This window comes from Diadema antillarum, unplaced genomic scaffold (assembly GCF_040938485.1).
Source record: "Diadema antillarum isolate AM-2024a unplaced genomic scaffold, OU_Dant_1.0 seq00000117_RagTag, whole genome shotgun sequence".
NCBI classification, from domain to species: domain Eukaryota; kingdom Metazoa; phylum Echinodermata; class Echinoidea; order Diadematoida; family Diadematidae; genus Diadema; species Diadema antillarum.
In genome coordinates, this window is record NW_027271198.1 from 350,535 (window position 1) to 376,483 (window position 25,949).

Sequence of the window (25,949 nt, forward strand, 5' to 3'; positions counted from 1 at the left end):
GCTCCTCACCATCGAGGTGCCTTGAACATCACAACTTAATCAGTTAAGTCCATTAAGACAAGGTAATTTTAAAGCCTCCCTTATTTTAGCTCTATAGATAAAACTCAATCAGGGTTAGCTGACAGATCTAACAGCTAAGCTGTACAATTTGTATACAATTACAAGTATCTCCCTGACAACTTTTGATTTTGATGTGTGGTTGTTGGCAGCACAACCTTGGCTACTACTCAGACATTGAGTGCACTCATTTGTTTCTGTCTTTTTACATTTCTCTTCCTCATATAGATGTAGTGAGATTGCTCCATCCAGCAAGCAAGGCGGTGACTGTACCAGGTGAGGTGGTCACCATGGAAACAGAGAATTTGATGGAATCGGACCTTTTACCCAAAGGGGTGTCCTCAGGCGACACCACAGTTTTCGACCGTAATCTGAACGTCGACACAAACCATCAGTTCGAATCTGGCAGCAGGCTGATGGGGCCGACAGAAAACCCCTCACCTACTGTCTCCGACTGCGAGGAGAGACTGATCGAGATGAGCATCGTAGCTGCGGCAGGGGGTACAGCACGACCAGGAAGAAGGACCACACCCTACCTGATTGTTGCAGTCATCATGGCAGCGCTAGGTGGGATCCTCTTTGGGTATGACATTGGTAAGTATGTACATGTACATCCAGATCTAAATGGGCTGAATATACTGTAATATGTCACCTTGTACTGTACATGGTGGAATGATTGTGCTCTTTTGTGGGACCAAAACTGCCAAGAGGATGGGGATGGGAAATGCTGATCTTGAGTGAACATAATTGGACAAATCAACAAGCATGCAAAGAGCAAGTGACATGAGACAGATAATATTACTGTACTTTTGATTGTTGTTAAAGTGTGTTATTGATGTGGTGTCAGTGGGGTTCGTAATAAAGAGAACCTGCGTGCTTGTGCCACATTGATGTCACTTGTTTATTGTTCTGTGCTTACTGTGGATATGGTACTGAAGATTAACTGGCAGACTGTTCAGATTAGCACAGATGATAGTGGTGAAAATGTGTAAATTAAGCTGTGCTGTGTCAGGATTTGTCTGTTTTTGTTCTGTTTTGATAAAAGGTAAGAAATTATTTAGCTTTTCAAAACATTGCTTTTTCTTTTGTAACTCTGTTTTGATTTAAGAAAGGCCAGCCCTGTAGAGGATCATATTTTCTGATTTGCCAACACCATAGAATTATAACTTGTCAAAGTACAGGCCTGTTTGTGCATAGATTTTCTCACATACTTTGCCTTCATTCCACTGCTTCATGAGACCTATGCATTTGGTTGACCTCCATTTTGATTTCCAAAGAACATATTTAACTAATTATGAAATTTAGTAATGAGTAGGTGCATATTGATGAAAGAGCACAACTTTTAGTCACTAAAATCATGGGACCAGTTTAATGTACATTGGCCTATGTGCTATAGAAAGACTGTATGTATTATAGTGCTTTTGTAGTAGAACTTTGCTGGTACATGAAAGTGACTGCTGCAGTTCCATGTGTGAAATTTGATGCCATTTCCAGACTACTATATATACCGGTAGCTGTTGTCAAGTTTAGTGACTCTGAAGCCCTTTTTACACTTGTGTTTCTTAACCCCGTACTTTCTCTGACCCAGGACTATCGTTAGTCCCGTAGTCACGTACCAATTGTTTCAGCTTTTTACACTCGCCAATAAATCCCGTACTAAGCTCTTGTCCTGGGCTAAGGAGAAAACTGACCTTTTTACACTCTTAGCCCCGTACTTTTCAAACCACATGAATATTCATGATTATGCTGTGCACTGTACAAGTACATGCACGCACCGGCAGCACTTGATTACCTCGTTTCTGATTGGTCAGTGGGGGTCGGACTTCGTCTCCGTCGCTTAGCCCCGGATTATTTTTTCGTTCTGTTTACACTTGCTTGCTTGGCACCGCAATTGCGGTGCTAACCCTGCTATTTTGCAGGGCCAGATAGTGCGAGATTATCGGTGGGGCTAGCCCACTTTCGCAAAAACAAGTGTAAACAGAAAGTGGGCTAAGGAAAGTCCGGTACCAACGATGGGGCTAAGGCCCCCCCCCCCCCCCCCCCCCCTAGCCCCACTTAGCTTAGTACGGGACTAAGCAAAAATTTGCAAGTGTAAAAAGCCCTTAATTTTGCCCTTCACGATGGGGGAAATAATGCTGTCCATGGCTAGGAGTGGACATGTGTCTGTTCTCACAGCCTTGAGGCATTATTATCAATTTCAGGCTAAGGTGGATAAGGATTTTATCAGAACTCAAAGGTCACTGAAATGTGAGATGATAGCAACAATGGGTCACTTTGCTCACTTTTGAGTTATAAATGCTTACTGAATTCCAGTGGTTGATGCATCATTTTGAGACCTGAGCTACATGTACAGTGTAGGTTTGAATGAGAGCAAAGTTTGTCAAAGAGGAGGTAATTCATGATATTCAGAGTCACTGATATTTGAATAACTTTTGAAAGTTAAACTTTTATCTTGCAGGAAAGAGATACAACACAGAATCCTTGCAAATTTGTAGCAATTATCATGAAGGAAAATGCCATCCTGATACTACAAGATGTATGCTGCTTTGTATGAAAACAGCTAGGAATCAGAGAAGCAAATCAGTGAAAGTTTGGGACAAAATTTGGACACATTAAAAACAAAAGTTATGAATTGCAAAAGTTAAGCGAGAAAGACAAATGTTCAACTATGTGTGGTTTAGATGCTGAGCAGCTCTCCTTTTGTTTTGTACATGAAATTTAATTAAAGGTACTGTTTACCGTTGAGAGAGGTGATTTTAAAAATGTTTGAGTTCATCACATTTGATGCATACAGTCAAACCTGTCCATAGCGGCCATCCAAGGGAAACAACAAAAGTGGCCGCTCTAGACAGATGGCCGCTATAGACAGGTATGTGGCCATTTTGAATTTCAACACCTGCATTTTATGATAACAGATAATATCGCATGTTATTCTTAAGAACCAACAACCAGCAAATAAGTTTGCATGTGCAGCTAATATGGGGATTTTTGTTGTACAATTCACTTCATTTTATATATTTTTTTTCTTTGCCTGCTTCTGTCTAAGGACAAGTACCATATTGTCGTTATTCAAAGGAACTTAAACGCTCATTACTCAGCATTTTAGTAAAATTCTAAGATGTTATTAGGAGTTGTCTTTGCCTTTGTAGCATCTATTGAGGGCGGCATTACTGAAGCTTGGATCAAATCTAGTCAAGTTAGTGATAAGATGGCTTTTCATGGCAAAGAGCTTCATTAATTTTGTCAATCATGTCTGTATGATTGTAACTGAGCTAGGACTCGGTAGAATTCACGCAATGAACGTAAAAGACATCGTATTCCTGGCTGATTTAACGGTTCAGCTAAATTTTTATGGCCGCTATACGCAGGTAGATATTCACCACGGGATACAAAATGAGTGGCCGCTGGCCGCTGGCCCCGTTAGGCAGGTGGCCGCTATATAAAGGGTCCATAATACAGGAATTTCGTCCAGGGGATTTTTCAGTGGCCGTTATAAGCAGATGGCCGTTATATGGAGGTGGCCGCTAAGACAGGTTTGACTGTACATATGCATACAATGTATGTGTTGATTAGTTGTATCACAAAACCTACCATGTACAATTTTACAATGAAGCCTGAGATATAAGGAGATATCACTATTTTTCTTGATAAACCATAACTGTAATTTCTAAACAATTTTAAAAATATTGTTCATACTGAGTATAAAATACTTAACATTGATTGTACTGATTAACATTTTTATATTGATTTGTTTCTATCCCTAGCTCAAATTTTAGAAATATTTTGAAGCACTAAAGCCGGGTTTTTGTTTCATCTGCAAATGGTTAATAATGCCTTTAATTTGCATTTTTGGCACCTGATATTTTGGCACCGTCAGAACTTGTCAACTGAAAAGGAGAAGCAAAAAGTAATACTCTTTTATGTTACCTAGAACAGGTCTGAAGAAAATTTTTCTCTTGGGAGAAATGAAAATTGGTGAACCTTCATGTAGAAACCCAAAGGAGAGCTGCTCAATGCCTACATAACACTCAGTTACCGATTTGTTTGAGTCTTTACACTTTTACTGTTCATGACTTTTTTTTTTTGTATATTTCCCCCCTATTACTTTTCAGTGATGTTATCTAATTTGTCTGTTTTCTTATAAAGCAACATACTGTAATATCATGATGGAAATGTTCTTTAAAGGGATTGTATAGTTTTGGTTGAGACCTATCTTCGGGTTTCTAATTTTTTTTTGGTGGGACAATAAGAAATCTCTTAAGAAATGTTAACGAGCATGTAATTGCTAGAGGGATTCAACATTTGTTTGATGAAAATTGGTTTTGAAATTGCTGAGATATCCAAAAAAGAGCGATCCAAATGTTTGGACCCACCTTTTACTACGATTGCTTTGTTTTACTTTGTTTTTGGATGTCTCGGCCATAACAGATCCGATTTTTATCAAATAAACTTTGAATTCCTCTTGGAATGGTATGCTATGTTCTACACTATTTCATAAGTGGTTTCTCGGTATCTCACAAAAAGTTCAAAGCCCAATTTTCATCTCCACCAATACTAAACTATCCCTTTAACAGCAACACAATTTTTTTTTTCGCTGCCAAACAGGCATCATATCTGGCGCCCTCCTGCAGCTGAAGGTGGATTTTAGTCTCTCGTGCTTTCAGCAAGAAATGGTGGTCAGTTCCATGCTAATAGGAGCAACAGTTGGATCAATGCTTGGAGGTAATTAATAATTGCGGTATTCAGTCCCCTGAGCTATAATTTAGCCATTCATCACCACAGGCAGACTGATTTCTCGCACTATGATCCCAGACTGTATTGTATTTCATCTTTTCTTTTTCATAATTTCTTTCATTGTTTGAACTACTGCCTAAATAAATTTCAGCACATTTTCATTTGAGTGTTGTTTATTTGTGAAAAAAAATCTTGTGTTTATATTCATTCCTCCCCTGCAAACAAACAAATAACCCCCCCCCCCCCCGAAAAAACAAACAAACAAACAAACTACTTCACTTAAATCGTCGTAAGAATTTCAAACATCTTGATGGAAGAATTTCATGAATTTAAACAAGTCCACTGTTGCAGCTTTATTTATTTCCTACTTTGTGCAACAAGATGTATTACTAGTTCAACAATTCAGCAGGCAAATAAAGTTGTAGTGATAGTGATGCAAATTGTTTGAGGAATTAGTTTTAAACATTATTGATAGAGGTGAAATATCCCCCTGGTAATTTTCAGGCTTTTGATTGTTCATGAAAGAAAATCCAAGTTTGACTGTAAAAACTGTTTGTGAGGCGAATGTGATATAAAGAACAAGTCATAAACATATTTTGCTTTAGTCATGCTCTGCAAACAAAGAGAAAGATCCCCCTTTTTTGGCTGGGGGGGGGGGGGGGGAGGGGGAGGGGGGGGGAGGGGGGAGTGAGAGGCACAGAAAGAAGGGAAGATGAAATTTGCAGAAATATAGACAGTTATGTTTGTACCTGTAAATCCTGAATTACAGACTGTATAGTATGCATTTAGACTGTGATATAATACAATCCAATGAAATGACACTCTGTGAATCATCTCCTCACTCTGTTACTTTAAAGGTCCTGTTTACCTTTGGGAACAATGATTTACAATTTTTTCGAGATATGACATTTAATGCATATTTGTAGGTCTGTTGTACCACAAAACATTCTATCATATAAAATTTTTGCGATAAAGCCTAAAATATAAGAAGATATAAATCTGTATTTTTCTCAATAAACTGTAACTGTAGACAGTTTAGTCTGGAAAGATTTTTATTATAACTGTTGTTCACATTTTGTATATTTAACCATACTTAACATTGATTTTAGCGATTCAAATTTTTACAGTGGTCTTTTTTATCCCTAACTTACATTTTAGAACTATTTTAAAGCACTATTCAAATGCAGGGTTTTTGTTTCATCTGCAAATGGTAAATTATGCCTTTAATTATCCTCATTACTAGGGTTCGTAATTGATAGGATCGGTCGTCGCTGGACCATCATCATCAATTCAGCCATCTTCACAGCAGGGGCAGTGATCCTGACAGTGGCCAATTCCTATGCCATTCTGGTACGTAGGCATTGACCCATTTTTACAAATTTTTGGAACTCTTCTTGTAGTACCACATTCGCATGCCCGGCACGGGCAATGGCTTGCCAACTTCGCGTAATCATGTTCCTGAAATGTGCAACCATGCCCAAACCATCAATGAAATGCAGTGGCGGATCCAGGGGGAGCGCACTGGGCGCACGCCCCCCTTTTATTTAAAAAAAAAAAACTAAAGAAATAAAAAGAAAAAAATGGGGGAGGGGTGTGTGCGCCCCTTTTGATTTTGTAAAGGTGCCCCCTCTTTACAGAATTCCTGGATCCGCCCCCTGAAATGCAGTATGCCCTAGTACATTGAAAGTGTTTTAGCCACATGTAGCATACAGGGAGCATACACCATGGTACACAAAGAGTAAAAGGGAGGGTGGGGTACTGTAATATACTTTCACATTTGTTCATTAATTTGAATGCATACACTGTAGACCTGAATAGACCAGTATACCAACGTATTCACATAATATGTGACCCTGCATCACAGAACCAACAAATCCCAAGATACAGATTAGATTCTGAAAGAGCAGACTTCAAGCTTTAAAATCATATATAACTCAATTCAAATGGACTCTCCTAACCTATCTATATATCGGAAAGAAAGCACACACTCTGGAAAAATGTATACTGAGAAAAGAAGCTCTGAAGCATAGGGTTTATTCAAGAACTTAATCGTACCAAGCTGTGTGCTGTGCAATGAATGGCACAGAAAACGGGATCTAAAATTCCTTAGCAACAACAATGAAGGAATTATCAGATTAAGATGAAATTGAGCACTCTCTATCAGCTCATTCTATCCATGATTGAAAACAACTTTCAAAGCAGTAGCACTATCTTTTCAAAAGTTTATTTTGAGTTGAAAGTGAAAAGAGTGCAAAGGCTTTCTAAGAAATGAAAATGGGTCTCTTAAGACATACCTAATCACACCTTTCCACTATTAAAAAGAGTGCTCTGGAAAAACAGTTAAAAACAATTCCCATTTATTTTATGATCCCAAAATATACAAGGAGAAGACTTGCTCTTTGAGAAAAAAACCCAAGATTGATTTAGTAGACCCATTTCACCTATCCGAGTCCTCACGTAAAATTAGAGAGTGCAACTTTTTGTTGGTTGTGATGCACGGTCACATCGATGCATATTACCTTATTTTATTTACCATAAAATTCTGACATCCCAACACATTTTGCTCAGAACCCACTAGGTGGTGCCCATATAGACAAATGATAAAGGGTAACAAAATGAATTCTTAAACCTGTGTGCAGGGGTCACTTAGTGGTCATTCAGACTGCAATTGCACTTTGTTTTTTAAATCTGTGTCAAAAGGGAAACTGTGATCAATAAAGTGTAGGACATGTATGTCTGTCAAATGAGAAGAGTCCCGTTATTGTTGTTTTGCCCAGAGTCGTTAGCATAGTGTATGACTAAGGTGTCATTGTTGAGCTTGTTTCATACACCGTGAAGTCAGTTGGACTGCCATGGTACGTGCTTGATCAATTGAATGTTTCCAATGTTTTCCTTAGAGCTGTACGTTATGAAGCTCTTTTGAGATGAAGAAAATATCAAAGGCGTGAAGTAGGCTGATACACAGGTGTATGTTTTGTTTGTGAGATTATGAAACAGAAAGACATGGTTTCACCCCCAGTGTGGATACTAGTCAGAAATTAAACTGTTTATTCTTGTACAGAGACGCCATCTCATACAGTTCTTTTGTAGAATTTTATACCATTTTTCTTTTTGTTTGCCAAAAATACTGCAGGTTTCATGGAATACCCAGTATACTATTTCTTCCCAATTTGTCAGAACACATGTCCATTGCTGGAAGGGTAAAGACACCTACACTGTTTTCTTTCAAAATTAGGCCTTTACAGCCCTCAGAACACACCCAATGCTGTGTACAATGTTGACGTGTCTGCCTGTAGGCCTGTTTTATCATGCAGTGTCATTCCCATTTAACCCATTGCCTGTGGAAACCTAGGTCATACTGTGTAAAGTCTGTAAGGATATGATAATCTTGGCAGGGAACAGGTTAATGACCACACAACAAGTGATTAGTCTGACATTTCTGTGGTTCAATGTTGCCATAGCTCCCATGATTTGTGGAAGATTTTCTGTGGCAGTTGATTGTGGAGTTTATAAATTTTATTACAAAAAATTGTCTTTCTAGGTCATCGGCCGACTCATTGTTGGATTTGCAGTGTCTGTCTCGGCCATTGGGGAATGTATTTACATATCAGAAATAGCTCCAAAGGTAAATTTACTTTTAATCGATAAGGTGACTTTGAGGTGCTGTATATATTTGCACTCGTAGTTTTATAGTTGTTACTGTTTTTTGTCCAGTAATTATACAGTTGTTTTCACACCACTATTTATATCATATTGTTTGTATAATCGTATCTAGATAGTCCTCAAGCATATTTATTGAATGAAAACCACATAGGGGCAAGTCCAAGATAATGCGCGCGTTACGTATGGGACATTCAGAGACTTTTATGACCTGAAAAATAGTGTTAATGGCCTTTGATCATATTGAACTTCACCATGGTGATTGAAATCTAGGAGAAGTATAAACATGTAAAAAATTGAGAAAAATGACCCTGACAATTATATTCTAGAAGAGAAAATATGTGCCGTTACGTATGGGACCAGAAAACTTTTGTTTTTTTGAACATTTTTTTCAACCTCAAAACTCTCTGAAAGTATTTCATTCTACAACTTGTAACTCACTGTGATGAAAGTCACAACACTCAAAATTATCACAGGTAAGTTTCATGTCATTAGGCAAAAAGCTCTAATTACAGGTTCTAATTAAAGACAGACATGACGTGTTACGTATGGGACAGTTACGTATGGGACAGTTTGTCCCCCATTCATTTAGTGTGTGAAGAACCATGTTTATGGGTATTTTGCATAATTATTATAGTAAAATCAGTTGAAACTACTCAAATACTGATCCAGATTGTCAAGGAAACATTATGCCCCGAATATTCACCATCATAATCATAGTTAATCATATTTTTATATTTTTATGACCAACCTGAGTATGCATGCCCTTTGTCCCCCATTCGTTTAGTGTGTGGAGAACCAAGTTTGTATGGGTATTTTGCAAATTAATTTTGCAAAATACCCACAAACAATTTTGTGCATAATCATTGAGGTAGAATCAGTTGAAATTACTCAAATACTGTTCCAGATTGACAAGGGAACAATATTCCCCATATATTTACCATCATAATCATATTTGATCATATTCTATATTTTTTATGACCAACCTGAGTATGTATGCCCTATTTTTATCAGGATAGTTAGTACTGAAAAACTGAATAGTTTAAAGTGTTTACTTCCACTGATGAAGGGCAGTTTGCCATTTAGTTTTAATAAAAATTGACTTGACACAAGTAATATTAATTTCAATAAATAAACAATACCTGCTGCGTGGAACCCCAGTGATTGAGTAGATGATGTCTGTCTAGCAGTCAGGTCATTGATTCGAGTCACACCTCAGTATGTATACCCATAAATTTTGTCGTGGCTACTATTGAAACTGAATAAGGACAATTTGTGTATCACTTGCAATAAAAAGGAATCATTTTACTTTATATATTTTTTGTATATATCACAACCATTTCAAATTGGATCTCCGTCACATAAACTTTGAATTCCTCTAGTCTTAGGATTGTATGCTCTTTAGTAATTCATATAATTGGTTTCCAATCATCTCATTAAATGTTGAAAACTGAATCCCCATTTCTACAAAAACTATACCATCTCCTTAATGCTGATTTTTCATTGTGTATTTTGCCATTTTCCCCTCCACCTTTCTGAAAATTGTTCAGTCAAGTACATGCATTGTTTCAAGTGTCTAAAACTCAAAAAGTAGCTGCAATGTTGGGATGCTTTCTTCAGGATGATTGACCATTTGTGTACTGAGAGACCTTCCCAGCTAGCTACATGCATTCACATGCAATATGTATGAGGATGTCCCATACGTAACGCATTTGTCCCATACGTAACATTATTTCAATGCCTAATAGAATGTATTTCTTTTACTGTTTTTTCTTTTTTCTATGGTATTTAATTTCTCTAAACAATAAATTAGAACTTTCCAAAAGGGCATTAAAATATCCTCAGCAATTTCAGGAAAAACCTAAAAAAATGACCTCAATTTGTTACGTATGGGACATCTCATGATAGGACACGAGCTAATTTGCATAATCATTTGCATAATCCCTAAATTTTTATACCAATTTAAACTATTTGATGAACTTCTTATGTCCACATATTAATCAAATATCATTTGCTTTCCTTTGAATTAATATAAATTTTTATAAATGTCCCATACGTAACGCTGTGTTTCACATTTATGCAAATGAAGCCCTTGAAATTTGCATAAACTTACATAATATCATTTTTTCCTCCATGGAAATCAAAACTTCAACTCATAAGCTTCAAAATGATACCAAACATGTCAATATTGAACAAAGATGAAATTTTGTCTTCTGAGGGGACCTTATCTTGGACTTGCCCATAGACAAAATATATTTACAAACATTGTCTGATAATCATGATATCATACATCACCCTTTTATCTCACTTTTGATTCAAGCAAACTTCATTTTCCACATTTTCCACCAAAATCACCTTATTTAGGGTAACTTCATTTTTCTTTTGCATATTGTTTATGACTTTATTATTGTAACGTTGTGCAGTTACAACTTGTCATTGTAGTTTTCCAATATTTAGGCATTAAAAAAAAGTGAAAATCGTGATATTGACTATGACAGAGGGAGTGCAGCTTCATAAACACATTTTTTCTTTTAAATTAAGTCAGCCTGGTGTGAAGATGTAATTTTTTGTTGTTGAAATGTTTTATTTATGCCTCAGCCACAAAATGTCACTGAAGGCATTATGTCTTCGGGTTGTCCATCTGTCCGTCTGTCCTTTTGTCCTCCTTCCGTCCAAAATCAATTTCGTGGACAAGGTGACTTCGAAATCGTTTGAGGTACAGTGTATCTTAGTAAAACTTGGCATATTTATATGTATGAGTGGATGAAGTTATGCCTATCAATTTTTTTTTTGCACACATGCTTAAGGTCAAAGGTCAAGATCAAGGTCAAAATCTTTAATTTTCACTGTTTTCCTTTTTATCTCTGCTGTGCTAGAAGGTTATTTTCATGAAACTCTTGTATACATGTATTACCAGATATACAACTGTAGATTCTTTAGGAAAAGTTTTGGGTCAAAGGTCAACAGTAAAGTAAAAATGCTACCATTTCACTTTTATTCTCCATTTATGTCGGAATTGGCTTGAGGTAACTTCATGAAGCTTAGTAGGCCTACATGCACATAGTATTCCTATGCTGCCTGACAATGATTGTTATCTTGGGAGTTTGAGGGTCTTTGGGACGTGGGGTCAAAGAGCAAGTTTCAGAGGTCAGGTCAAAGTGCTAAAATTTTACTATTTAATGCTGAAATTCCATGTCTTTCTCTACTTTTGAGATTACTCAATGCATAAACTTAAAAAGTATGTTGACATATTATATATATACATGCATCACCTGCACAATGATACTTTAGGGAAAGATTTTGACCTTGGGGTGAAAGGTGAAGGGACAATGCTAAAATAAAGAATGTCACAATATTTCCCATGTTTTGGAAATAGCTCAAAGTATTTTAATGAAAATTGATGTTACCAGTTTGTGATTATTTGAAAAATTGTGATCCATGGGGTCAAAGGCCAAGGGTCAATGGTCAAGTGAAAATGATCAAATTCCCGAATACTTGCTCTCTTAAACAATTTAGCCGGCCATCCAAACGAAATCTAATTTAAGGAAAGTGAACACATTTGTGACAAACATGTCATTTCAATTTTTTTGCCAATTAAGTGAAAATGTCGTCTCACATTGTCAAGACATACTTGTGACCTACTGGGAGAACCACATGAGGCAGAGGCATACCAGTCGCCATAGCAACATTTCTAGTTTATTTCTTTGTAAGCAACGATACGTTGAGATGAGAAAATTCCTTGAGATAAAAAAGGAGATTGTCTTTAAAGGGCATCACATGGACCGTGGTAATTAGTGGTGTCTGTACAAACTGATATTGATTCAACATTGCAGGGCTCGACATCAACAGTAGCCCGGTGTCCTGGGGCAACAGAAAATTAATGTGGGGCCACCAAAGTTCTGAAAGGGTTATTGTTCACCCATTAAAGCAGCTAGAATTCAAATGAAAGTTTATATAATTTTTCCTTTTATTTCAGGACTCTATATTTCTTGTTTGTGTCACCAAAATTTAAGATTTTAAGAGGCCTGAATGGGCCACCAGAGAAAATTGTTGGTGTCGAGGCCTGGATACTGGTTCAAATCTCAAAGGATAGGTGTACTTGAGGTAGTATCCAAGACTCTTGTGTGATGTGATGAATTCTGTGCTGTGTTTCAAAGGAAAGGCGTGGTCAGATGGTGTCCATCAATGAGCTGGGAATAGCTTCAGGTCTCCTGCTGGCATACCTAATTAACTTCTGCTTCATCAATGTATCGTCAGGCTGGTATGTTGATATTGTCTGATCATCTACTGTATACGCCGAATATTTCGCAAGGTTTTTATTTTCGAGAATTTTGTGAGTCAGCTGCTATTCGCGAAATTAAAGACACGCGAAAATATTGACTCTAATGCCGATATAAATGTGACGTACGTTTATACATTTCTCCATTCAGTACAGGACTCCACGATCGCGAATTTAACCACTTGCAAAATTGTCAGGAAGTCCCGATGCGCGAAAATTTAGACTCGCGAAATATATGGCGTATACAGTACCTCAGTGTGCCCATGCAGTTGGCCCTAAATTGTTATTGCATTCCGTAAGTCTTGATACAAGACTACTCGTAATTGTGCACAAAAATATAAGAGATACCACTCGTGTGCATGTATGTGCAATTCATTCGTAGCCGCAGTTGTAGAACAGGTAAGTTTTCATTTACTTTTTCTATTTTATTGCCATTCATATTTAATCCTCCCCCAACACTTGCCACTAATGACAGATGTACCAGAGTGCAGGGAGAAGAATGCACAGCAATGCCATTTCACACACCCTTAAAGTAGCTTGTAGTTTATCAGTTTGTGTTTTATTGCTCAATTCACATGTCATTCATTTAGTCAGTCGTTTGACGCAGCAAATTATTCATTGTCATTCAAGTATTGTGTCATTTCGTTCAGTGTGTTCATGCCTACTCATCTGTTTGTATTTTCTTTATGACTTGTTATACCACATGACACATTAAACATGACAAAGATGAAAACTGATAATGATGAAGAACCAGAGAAGTTGCTGACCACTGTCAAGAAAGAAGTAAAGAGATATATTGATGAAAATAAGTTTTCTTTTCCACAACAAATACATACATTTGTATGTGATGGACGGGTTGACGACTAGAGATTAATAGCTCATGATTGAAGTGAGATCAGCAGACACGTTTGACAGCGAGCTTTAGATATGTGACATGAATGCTAAAGATGACACCACATCTACAGTTAAAGAGCAGGGTGTTTAACCTGATTTAATCCGGTGAAGTGGTTCCACCTCACATCCAACTGGACCTCATGGAAGACCAGCTTAACATAGCTGAGTATGGGCTATCCAGCCATCTTCTCAGATGGAAATGAACAAACAAACAATGGAAGAGGTTGCCTCGCACTTGTGCAGAATATTATGTTAAGCTTAATTGCGTCATCTTTAGCATTGGCATCACAGAACTAAAGCTCGCTTATAACTGTTCATGACAACATTACGTCTCTGTGTCTGTCTGTGTCTCTCGCTCTTTCATTCACATCATCTCGTCTTGTTCACTTTCAGGAGGTTCATGTTCGCCTTTTCGGCCGTCCCGGCCGTGGTACAAGGGGTCGGCATGTTCTTCCTTCCCCCCAGTCCACGATTCCTGGTGCGCAGACTGCAAAACTCACGAGCCGAGAATGTCCTGATGAAGTTGCGGGGGTCGAAGATCGTCAGAGACGAGCTTGCAGAGATACAGGCGTCGGTCTCACAAGAGAGAGTAAGTCAGCGATCTGTGCATTTCTATTCATTATTTATTATTCATTGCTTATTACTATTATTATTTATTTTCTATTCACGCTTTCTTTGAAATTACAGGGTGGGCACATTCAGTTTGATACTTGGTTTACAACAGCACCCTGTATACTTATAGATAAACTGACGGGCAATGATAAGATACAAAGAACTGCAAAGCAAGTATAGAACTTACAAAACAAACTTAAATGCATATGCACATCAAAGGTAGACGATGGTTGAGATAGGGGAGAGGGCCTCTGGAGTGAGACAAAGAAAAAGTGAATAGACTGAAAATATTAGATTCATTAATATTCATCAGTATTAGCTAAGTTGATGCAACAGAAGAAACATTTTGATGCAGTGGGTATATTATAATTTTTTTTCCTTTATTTCTTGCCACATAATAAAATCCAATGTTAAGAATTGTGTGTATAGTATCAATAGGATTGATATTATTGCCTCTTGAAAACATTTAAAACTGCTGAATTACAAAGCATTCTTATCACAGGTCAAATGTTGCTGAAACATTTTCTTGTTTGCTTGATTACACTGCACAGCATATGCAAGAAAACTCAAACATGATATTCGAAATGTGCACTCTATAGAAAGTTATTGTGATTTTTTTTTTTCCAGATTACATTCACTTTTAAAGTTTGTCTATTTTTGAGAATGATACCAAATCTTCATATTCTGTTTTGTCTCCTCAGAGTTACTCCTTCATACACCTGTTTCAGTCAGTGGATAACATGAGATGGAGAATGGTGGTAGGGGCAGGACTCGTCTTTCTCCAGCAGGTATGGCATTATAATAACTAGAGAAGCACTCTGAGAGGGCAGACCTCCGCCAAGCATGCAAATCATTTTCACCAGTGATCTTGTTCTTCCATAGAGATATCAGTGATTTCCACCCACACGTACTTATAGCATTGTGTGCTGAAAGTCGCCTGATTTCCCAATATAGAAGCCTTTGTTACGTCATAAGCCCTCAGCTGCACGGTGCGCCTCACCCCAGCAGAAACTAGAGTACGCACTTTAGTGCGCGCAGGCAAACCTCAAATACGCGCAGCCTGAACTCCCAAGTTCATTGACCCTACCTGCCAAAATATCAAAAATCCTTCATAAATTCCCCAAAAATTCTCGGATCACTACCAAAAGTTAATCGTTTGTTACTTGTGTCATTCTCAACCTTTCCTGCGAGTTTCATCCCAATCCGTTAACTACTTTTTGAGTTATTTTGCACACAGACAAACGAACTAACAAACTAATTAACTAACTAACGAATGAACAAACAAACCAACGGTAACGAAAACATAACCTCCTCTCGTGGCGGAGGTAATAATAATAATATTGAAAATTAACACTGCGCTTAAGACGAAAATGTTTCAAAGAGCTTTACAATTAACAAAGGAGAACAAGCATATAAGTCAATTATGAATACAAATAATCCACAATAACATATCAGTTCTGTTCTGGGCATTATTTCATTATTTCTGCCGCCTTCAGTCCCTTTGTATGCTTTATTCAGTGAACAAATGATTTGGAAGTGTATCCTAAGAAGTCTGATGCGTAGATGATTATGTGTAAAGATACAAAGCTGTCAAGTCTTCCTGAGTCTGCAAGAGGTTCCTGAAAAAAAAGAAAAAAAAACCCTCTTTTTTATCGTGACAAAGTATGGGTTTTATCCACAGTTGACAAAAGCAGCATTTCATAAAAGTTACAGGGAACTCTCTGACCACTTTTCATGTGGCAAACATTCTGCTGATTCTGAAATTCAGATTAGAGACCCACTAGTATGGGAATTTGTGGGTGGCCTGAATCATTCGATGCCCACCAGGGTGCATTCCAAAGCCATGAATAGCATTGGTCAGTGAATATTTACAGCAAAGCATACACTCATCTGTAATCATGGTAGAATCCAGTCAAGATTCTTGGACTGCATGTGTTCTTACATAGAGATTGACTCACTGAAGATGAGCCCCGAAAATACTCGGGCAGGTGTCTGTGGGAAATGTGTGTTATAGCAAAATCAGTCCGTCCTCAACGGGTTAAGTGATTAAACTGTCCTTATATGGGGATCCTCGAATATGTCAGAGCCGGGCCAACCTTCACATTTCATGGTATCCACCACGTTTCCGGGTCTTGGGTGCCAAGGAAAAGCAGTGTATAATGTATACATACACCTGGGTGCTAGCTCAGTTATGTCAGAACACAAGAGGTATCCATGTGTTCTATGAAGCTTTGGTAATCAGTGATTATTAATTTGAATGAGAAAGGATATTATAACCAACTTTCTTGATCCCTCTGATTTTGTAGATCACCGGACAGACAAATGTTGTGTACTATGCACCAACGATCCTGAAGGACCTGGGGTATGGAGACAACTTCTCTGCAACTCTGGCCACAGTTGGTCTGGGCATGGTCAAGGTAGGCGCCGAAGGGTGTGGTCTGATGTAAGGTTGGAAGACACCATGGGCGTGGTCTGATATGAGGTTGGAAGGAGCCATGGGTGTGGTCTGATGTGAGGTTGGAAGGAACCATGGGCATGGTCTGATGTGAGGTTGGTAGGAACCATGGGCGCGGTCTGATGTGAGGTTGAAAGGAACCATGGGCGTGGTCTGATATGAGGTTGAAAGGAACCATGGGCGCAGTCTGATATGAGGTTGAAAGGAACCATGGGCGCGGTCTGATGTGAGGTTGGAAGGAACCATGGGCGTGGTCTGATATGAGGTTGGAAGGAACCATGGGCGCGGTCTGATGTGAGGTTGGAAGGAACCATGGGCGTGGTCTGATGTGAGGTTGGTAGGAACCATGGGCGCGGTCTGATGTAAGGCAGTGCCGTATATTAAGAGAGTCTGGCCAACTCGGTTTTTGGCTTATGTGTTTTGAAGCCTGTGATTGGTCAAAAGCTGGTCCCGTGATCTACAGGCGCCATGTCGTTACCAAAGTCAATCACGCGGGCGCGAGCAAAGCTCATACGCAGTGCCCATTGTTCATTACGCGCAGCTACGCGCTAATTTAGTTTGCCTTTGGGAAATCCCCAATATCAGTCACGGTGCAGCGGGGATGATGAATTGTCATTGCCGTTGTCTGCTTTATTGAAGTAGAAGGTATATGATATATTATTTTAAAGTTATTTCGATATGTTTCTGCGAAAAACTGAAGATTTGTCATGCCTAAATTCCTGCCCAGCATGGTGTTGCTTGAACCACCTGACTCATGTGTAATGATGCACCGCTTTCAGACAGAGCCAAAACGAAGGGAACAAAAAATGAGAAATCAGTGTGCGACGGGAAAACTGTATGATATGTTTTCTTTGGATTCCTCACGGTGTCTTTCAGACTATCCAAGTTTTTATTTACATTTGTATGCCACCGCCATAACGTACGGAGTGTAGCCTGAGGCATTTGTTTTGGTCGTCCGTCCGTCCTTCTGTCTGTCCTTCATTCCGTAATCATTTTTGGACACCGTTTGCAATGAAACTGTTTGACATTAAGGTGCATGTGTGAGTGGACGAAGTTTTGTCTTTGATAGCTTATAAACTTTTGTGTAAACACGCTCAAAGTGAAAGGTCAAAATCATGTACATAATGGTTCAATTCTTAAAACAATATTACTTTTTCCCATATATCTACATGCAATTTTTGAAGGTGAGTATATGTATTTCCAGACAAAACTTACTGCGGCGACTATGATTCTCTTGGGGTTTATTTATTTATCTATTCATTTATTGGGGGTGGGGGGGGGGTGGGGGGGGGGGGTCATGGGAGGGGGCCAAAGGTCAAGGAACAATGTCAGGTAAAATGTTAAAATTCTAGTATCTATTGTTAAAATATTATTACCCAGTTCCTCCGTACCTTGAAGATTACCTAATGCAAAAACTTAAAACCAAACACGGTATTTGCATGCCACCATTACTATTCAGTTACGCGTATATATAGGGAAAGATTTTGGCCATGATGGTCAAAGGTCAAGCGAAAATAGTAAAATGACAAGATTTTCCACATATTTTCAAAATAACCACTCAAGGTATTGCCATGAAATATAGATAGGTCAACTGACGAGTAAAAAATGGTCAAATTCCTTAATACTTGCTCTCTTAAACAATAAAAGTTATCCATTCACACCTAGTTCAAGGAAAGTAAACACTCGACGTATTATATCTTACGACAAACATGGCATTTTTTTTCTGTCGATCATATGAAACTGACGTGTAACATTGTCAAGACGTACTCTACCGTATGTACCCCCCCCCAAAAAAAAATTACAACGAGACTCTCCGCATTGATATCTTTAAAAATAGTCAATCAATCTAAATACAAATTCAGGGTATGAAACTATAACTCATTGCCCACATTATTTACAGAAAACCCCATTCGATTTGCTTCAGTGGTCAAAGAGAAATTAGGGTTTTTTTAGAGGATGTCAGAAATTTCTTCCCTCCAAGTTCTGTGTATTGTATTCTCACACAAGAGCATCGTCGAAGTGCTTAACTTGGAAGAATCAGACTCATGACATGCTTTACAACAATCCACTTTTCTCTGTGACCGCTTTACCAAATTGAGAGCTAAGATATTGTATTTTAAGACTCTGAAGTAGCATTTAAACAGTTTAATCCTATTGGGTGTTATCAATGCGAAAATCTGATTGTATATATATATATATATATATTTTTTTTTTTTTTTTTTTTGGGGGGGGGACATACTGTACACCTGCTAAGAGAACAATGAAATATGGCTGAGATATATGCCGGTAGCCATTTGGACGATTTTATTTGTTTTTTAACTTATTTCATATCTATATATAAAATGGTCCTGATCGTATAGTTTATATTTGGTACGGATGTCACTGAGGATATCCCTAATCATCATATCCAGGTATTTGTGCTTTCGTTCAATTACAGGTCTTTTTAAAAACTATTTCTAAGCAATTTGAGATCATTTTACATACCTTAATACGCACTTGCCGATGACGTTTCATGTTGTACATTGTGCATTAGGCGTATTCCTTTCGGATTACATACTATAGTAAGCCTTCATGTCTGTTTCATACATAACTATATGGTACTATAAATAGGATGGTAATTGATGGTTATTTACGTGCAAAACAGTAATAACTGTGGAATTCGTCTATTGCCTGTGCACTGCTAGAATTGTAAATTTATTTATCATTTTGTTGTACAATATTCTTGTTTCCTGGACAGCTTGCTAAATATAATACAGCATACAGTCTAGTGAAAGTGTATGACTCGGCATACTGTGAATTCTTCTTTTATTTTTACAGCAAAAAAATTATCATATCTATATTCAAGAATTATGTCCTTTAGACAGCTTCCCTGTACCTGGGTGCTTGTGTCCACAATGGTCTATCTAAATGTGTAAAAATGATTGGCGATTGTTGGCTTTGTTCAACATGGATGGAATGAAAGAATGTCCCTCCCCCAACCTACACCCTTTCTCTCTCTGTGTCTCTCCCTCTCTCTCTATGAAAAACAAAAAGTCAAGCAACACAGTGCCTTGCGCCTTTGGGACGCCTGCGCGTAACGCTAACCCCCAAGCGCACACGCTAAAACCTTAAGCGCACTGTACGCTGGGTAACGACATGGCGTCCAATTTATGAGTTGGCCAGACTCTCTTAATATACGGCACTGCTGTAAGGTTGGAAGGAACCATGGGCGTGGTCTGATATGAGGTTGAAAGGAACCATGGGCGCGGTCTGATGTGAGGTTGAAAGGAACCATGGGCGCGGTCTGATGTGAGGTTGAAAGGAACCATGGGCGTGGTCTGATATGAGGTTGAAAGGAACCATGGGCGCGGTCTGATGTGAGGTTGGTGGGAACCATGGGCGCGGTCTGATGTGAGGTTGAAACTAACCATGGGCGCGGTCTGATGTAAGGTTGGAAGGAACCATGGGCGTGGTCTGATGTGAGGTTGAAAGGAACCATGGGCGCGGTCTGATGTAAGGTTGGAAGGAACCATGGGCGTGGTCTGATGTGAGGTTGGTAGGAACCATGGGCGTGGTCTGATGTGAGGTTGGAAGGAACCATGGGCGTGGTCTGATAGGAGGTTGAAAGGAACCATGGGTGCGGTCTGATGTAAGGTTGGTAGGAACCATGGAATGTGAGTTTGGATAGATCAGAAGAAGCTATGGTATGTTGGTTGCATTTATGACCAATGGGAACGCGATGTGTGCAGTGCGATGTATGATAAACAAGAATCAGCAAGTTTGATGTGGTGTAGGATCACTAGGGATCAATATACGTAGTTAGATAGATGATCAATGGTAGCCAATGGGTGTGATCAGATGCACAGTGATAGAAGGCAACACGATGGAACATGTTTTTCATCGCTTTCCAAAGCTATGAAAGATAGTATTCAGAAAAGACAAGCACAGTTGTAAAGGTAGTTCTATACAACTTCAGCTACCTACAAAGCCAGCTGTTCATGCAATTTCATACAACATCAGGTACTTACAAACCCAACTCTGAAGGTAGTTTTCCTACATCAACTAGCACAGCTACCTTAATGATTCTGAAAGCTGTGAGAGTGTTCCTGTGCTGTTAAATATTTGTTTCTTACTCTTGTAAGTAGTGTATGAAATAAATTATCATTCTTAACCCTATTCTAACTGGGCTATTTGAGACCAAGTTTTTACTGGGGGGGGGGGGGGGGGGGGGGGTCAATTTGACCCCCCCTTCAGATCTCGGCCGCCAATCGCGCGATCGCCGCAAAATTTTGCCTGAACATAGAGCCGGATGTCAACTACAAGATTACATGGTCATACAATAGAAATATGTTGATTTCATATTTTTTAATAAATTAATTATGCAAATTAACGCATGAAATCATATTTTCACCTATAACTCCATCAAAAAGACTGAAGGATTGCTAAATTTTTGTGTCAGAGTTCCTGAAGACACATCAAACAATTTTCTTGTAAAAAAATCAGATTCTTTTGTTTTTATTGTTTTGTTAATTTCTTATGTATTTTACTGTTTTTTTGATCTTTTGTTTTCTATTGTTTTTTTGCCAAAATTTGTTGGAGGCACTTTTTCAAGCTTATCTACATTAGAAATGATTTATTTCAATGGTTAAAAGTTGAAATAATCTAATTTATATCAATTAAACAAAAAAATGCAGTTTGCATTGGATTTGCACACGAAATCATGAATTTGAGTGGTTTTCGGGTTGACATGCATATGCAAAACATTGCGTAACTTCAGAACGGAGTACCCGGACGTCGCAAATTTGGTCTCAAAATATGTGGGAGACTTCAATGAAAAAAGTCATGAAACGACACGGCAAAATCTTTGCGCGTTGCGGAATCGTGGCGCGAAACGTCAAAGGGGGGTCAATTTGACCCCCCCCCAGTTAGAATAGGGTTAAACTGTTGAAGACTAATTCCGAGTGTACCGAGGCAGGTATCTATAGGAAATGGGTGTACTAAGTAGCAAAATCAGTTTGTCATCAACAGGTTAAGTGTATTGCAATTTATCATTTTTTGCTTTTCCACACCGTCCAGAACATCACTGAATTGATATACATTTGTGTAATCAGTTGATCTAGAACAATCTTTATCCTACACCATCCACAAAGGGCACACAACACAATGCATTCGTAGGACAGAGTCTTTTCATTACTTTCATCATCCCATGTCAAGGTTGCTGCAACTTGCATCTGCGTGATGCTGGTGGACAAGTATGGGCGTCGCCGCTTCCTCCTCATTGGGGCGTCGGCCATGGCAGCTTTCATCATCATCCTTGGTATTCTCACACAGGTGGGGAGGAAGAGTGTTTCTCTCACGCAAGAGTTTGTTTTACCAATCAATGTTTATGCTGGCTCTTCCTACTAGTGTTCATATTCTTCTTCCTACTGTCACTATTATTACTAGTATCATGACAATAATGATAATGAGGGAAAAACTTGTTGTTATCATTCTCCTCCTCATTATCATCATAGGACATAGCAGTGGTAGTTCTACAGTGTACTCCTGTTACATTGGACATGGTTATGGTGAAATTCCGTTAACAACAAAGTAAATATTCAGGCCCCCAAATGATTATCTATATACTGGTTTTTATACACTTTATTTGTTCTGTTATGACAAAAGAAAAACTGCCAGTCCTGAGGACTTCGTTTTTAACAGGAGTCAACTGTGTTGAGAGGTTAATATTATTTTCTCTCAGCAGAGTCATCAACACCATTATCACTGCCATGTTTGCCATGAATATGAGCAGGAAATTTGTAAAGATACAAAGTGGCATCTTCTTTATTTGTGCAAAGGTTTTATTAAAGAAGATTGTTGGTGTGACTGATCGAAGTTATAAAAGCCAGCTTGAGCTGACTCAGTTGTGGAAAGCTGGGATTTTAATCTGCAACAAAAACTCTTGTTGCATCTTCTTTCAGACTCTTCCTGCATCCAGCATCAAAGACCCTTGCGAGGCAACCTCACATCCAGCTGAAGTTTCCACAAACATCAGTGCAAATGACATGCACAGCAGGGACATTCATCAGTACTATGGGGATGAGGTTGACTCTCTTCACCAATCAAACATTGTTATCAATTGGCATAAAGAAAGGAGAAGAGGACTGTTTGACATTCCATTAGAAGCTCAAGCTTTGGTGCATGAAGAGCATGCCACAGACATTTCAGAGGACGATCTCGGTGAAAGCAGAAGATACATCGAGCAGAGAAATTTGAATTTGAGAGGACACAAAAGATCAAGAAGAAAAGAGAGTTTGGCAAATGAGAGCATGAGTCTTCTCAACTCCACCACAACTTCATCCCCAGCAGTTTTGACAACCTCATCCCTGGTGTCCGGAACGCCTTCATCCCTGGTGTCTGGGACACCTTCATCCCTGGTGTCTGGGACACTTTCATCTTCAGTGCAAGGGACAACCTCATCCCCAGTGCCAGAGATGCAGTCACAGTCTCAGACGCGCCATCATTCCACTGCAACTGTAAAATGCAGCACGACTGTTCAGCAAGGTACTACAGCTCATGTGAGTGAGAGCCACCCAGCCCATCCGACGGAGGCAGATGCTGTTGTGTCCTCCACCTTCCAGAGTACTTCTCCCAGTCTTACAAGAGAGTCCCCAGAAGATGCAGTCACAGTGTCCAAATCAGCCAAGGGAATGGCCCTGCTCTCTCTGATCCTCTACGTGGGATTTTACTCCTTTGGATTTGGTCCCAGTAAGCAGATGTTTCTCTCTGTCATAAATTATGATTTAATCATACTTATGCTAAGTATTAGTGTTAACATCCTTCTTACGTGTCTGCATGATTTGTTTTTCTTTTTTGTTTCCTTATCTTTACAGGAAGTATCACTTTCTAAGAAAGAAAAACTCAGTACTTTTAAGAACTACTTTCTTGATGTACCCTATCACTGCTACCACAAGTACTATTCAAAATATACAAAGAATGTTGCAGTTATCAAACATTTGTTTGAAATGAGCTGTCATCATGCGCAAATCATATGAAGATGACAGTGTAATTGTAATTTTCTTTTTTTTTTCCTTTGCGTCAGTTAATTTCATCTCATTGGAGCAGAAAGAGATCATGCTGTGAGATGCTTTGTATCGTGGTCAAAAAAGCAACAACAATATGCTGATGTTTAAGTGGATACTTGAAAACCATCTAAAGGAAACAGCTCAAGGCAAAAGTCCCATTCTTTCATCCAGTGTCAGGAGTACCATATGAAAAGAAAAACATATATTGTCAGATAGACTGTTACGATGCATACATTTTGTGAGTTGTTCTTAATCGAGATTTGATCTGTTGCATTCATATTGTGATTCACTTCTGTCATATTTCTCCCATTTGCTGTTTCTGATTGTGTAGTAAGTTGGTTGGTGATCAGTGAAATATTTCCAGCAGACATCCGAGGCAGAGCTTCGTCCTTCACGACCGTCTTCAACTGGGGCACGAATGTCATCATTTCTCTCACGTTCCTGGATGTTTTAAGTAAGTTTTACACCGCCCTCATTTGTTAAGGTAGTCAATTGCACATTGCACCATATCCACAGAATCTGTGTATTTGTCTTGGAGGCGCTGCACGTTTGTCTTTTTAATCTTTGTGAATTTGAAAGGGCTGAACGTTGTCTTGAGAGGTTACAAAAGGATTGGTCTGGGTTGAATGAGCAAATATCACATGACAATTACTTAGCAGGTGTCAAAATTCCTGCCAAATCTTGTATTTTATAGTTTACAACATTGGCGCTGGAACCCATTGACTGGTTACATCATCCTAGCCAGTTACTGCTAAATTTTTCTTCTCTGACCTGTTATGAACATGTATCATACTGATGCTATTTTGTTTAAAATGGACATAGAATGGTAATAATGGATTTATTTCCCTCACGCTATGTGTATATCCTCTGCAGGAAAATTTGGAGTCTCTTGGACATTTCTGATGTATGGCATAGTATGCTGCGTGTCTGTCGTCTTCATTTATCTGGTTGTGCCTGAAACAAAGAATAGGAGTCTAGAACAGATATCTGATGATCTCTGCAAAAGGTGAGATAAGCTTGATCATTTAGTGGAGTTTCCGTCAAAGGAGCTTCGAGATGAGAATTGCAATAGTAAAAGATAGTCTTATTGTAGAGCTCAGCATAACAGTGATTTTTTTTTAATTAGTTTGGTCTGCAGGATATCAATTTTTTTTTTCTACAAGTGTAACAGCATGATTTTGTTGGCCAAACAGAGTTTGATGGATCACTGTATCAATCCTTCATTTTAAGAGTTTGATACAGTTTAAAAACAATCTTTCTGTAGGATAGAAGTGTAAAAACTTATCATATATTTTACACATGGTGCGAGAAGAAAGGTCTAACATCAATGCCCCAAAACCTAAGACACTTGTAATGAGTAATAATGATGATGATAATACCAATTTATTTTCCATGTACTCTTTGGAGGTTTCGATGGTGGTAGAACATTTAGTGGACTTAGTTTCATGTTTCATGATATACCATGCATTTTGTCTTGAATGTCAGAGTGGTCCTGAAGAGGACCTACTCAATCTCCACATTTTGGTTAGCCTGTTCTTACTGTCTCCTGAGGATGGTGAGAACATATTAATGATGTTACAGCCTTGAAGAAGGCTACTCTTCTGAGGTATCTGCTCGATGTTGTCTTCATTCATCTAAACTAAAAATTCTAGTTGTCATAACTTTTGTACAGTCCCAAGTAGACTTGAAAAAAATGATTATGATTCTTTGTTTTTGTAAAAAACAGCTTTCTCTCTCTTCATATTAAAATCCTCATAGCTGAGAGATAGCGGATATAATTGTGTTACCTCGTATTACTCCATCGTTTCTTTGCAGGTCCGGAATGAGACAGCTGTTGGCACTTCGCTCGGTGTGCAGTCAGTGCGAGTGCTGCCGGAAAGGGTCCACCCCGTACAGACCCTCTCTCCTCGTCACAGACGACAGCATCATGTGAGCTGTCGAGGAGCATCTCTGTCCAGAGATATGAAGGTCGCAAGTTTTTTGTCCTGTTCGGTCTCAAGACTTATTTGCTGGGCACAGAGGAAGCTGTGTTCTACCCATGAGGTGGGAAGAGTCTATCACCTGTGAGACAATGACCATTGGTACAATGTGTGAATCCTTGTCACCCTCCTGTATCTCTAAGAGAGGCGAGAGGTCAAGGTGATAAGCAGTCACATTCTTGGATCACTGCATAGCTGTAAGATTATAGAGACAGACTGACATACAGACAGACAGA

At 38.7% G+C, this 25,949-nt stretch overlaps 1 protein-coding gene across 1 annotated transcript; it reads left to right on the top strand.

Moving 5' to 3' along the window:
- Positions 1-295: 295 nt before the first annotated feature.
- On the top strand, positions 296-25,667 carry LOC139727067 (solute carrier family 2, facilitated glucose transporter member 10-like). The gene is made up of 13 exons (XM_071638047.1): positions 296-651; positions 4,663-4,779; positions 6,035-6,141; positions 8,333-8,416; positions 12,609-12,712; positions 14,018-14,213; positions 14,938-15,024; positions 16,543-16,653; positions 21,885-22,001; positions 22,631-23,417; positions 24,066-24,188; positions 24,608-24,740; positions 25,550-25,667. The coding sequence occupies exons 1-13, from the start codon at positions 348-350 to the stop codon at positions 25,665-25,667; spliced, it is 2,388 nt and encodes a 795-aa protein (XP_071494148.1). The 5' UTR covers positions 296-347.
- The last annotated feature ends 282 nt before the right edge of the window (positions 25,668-25,949 follow it).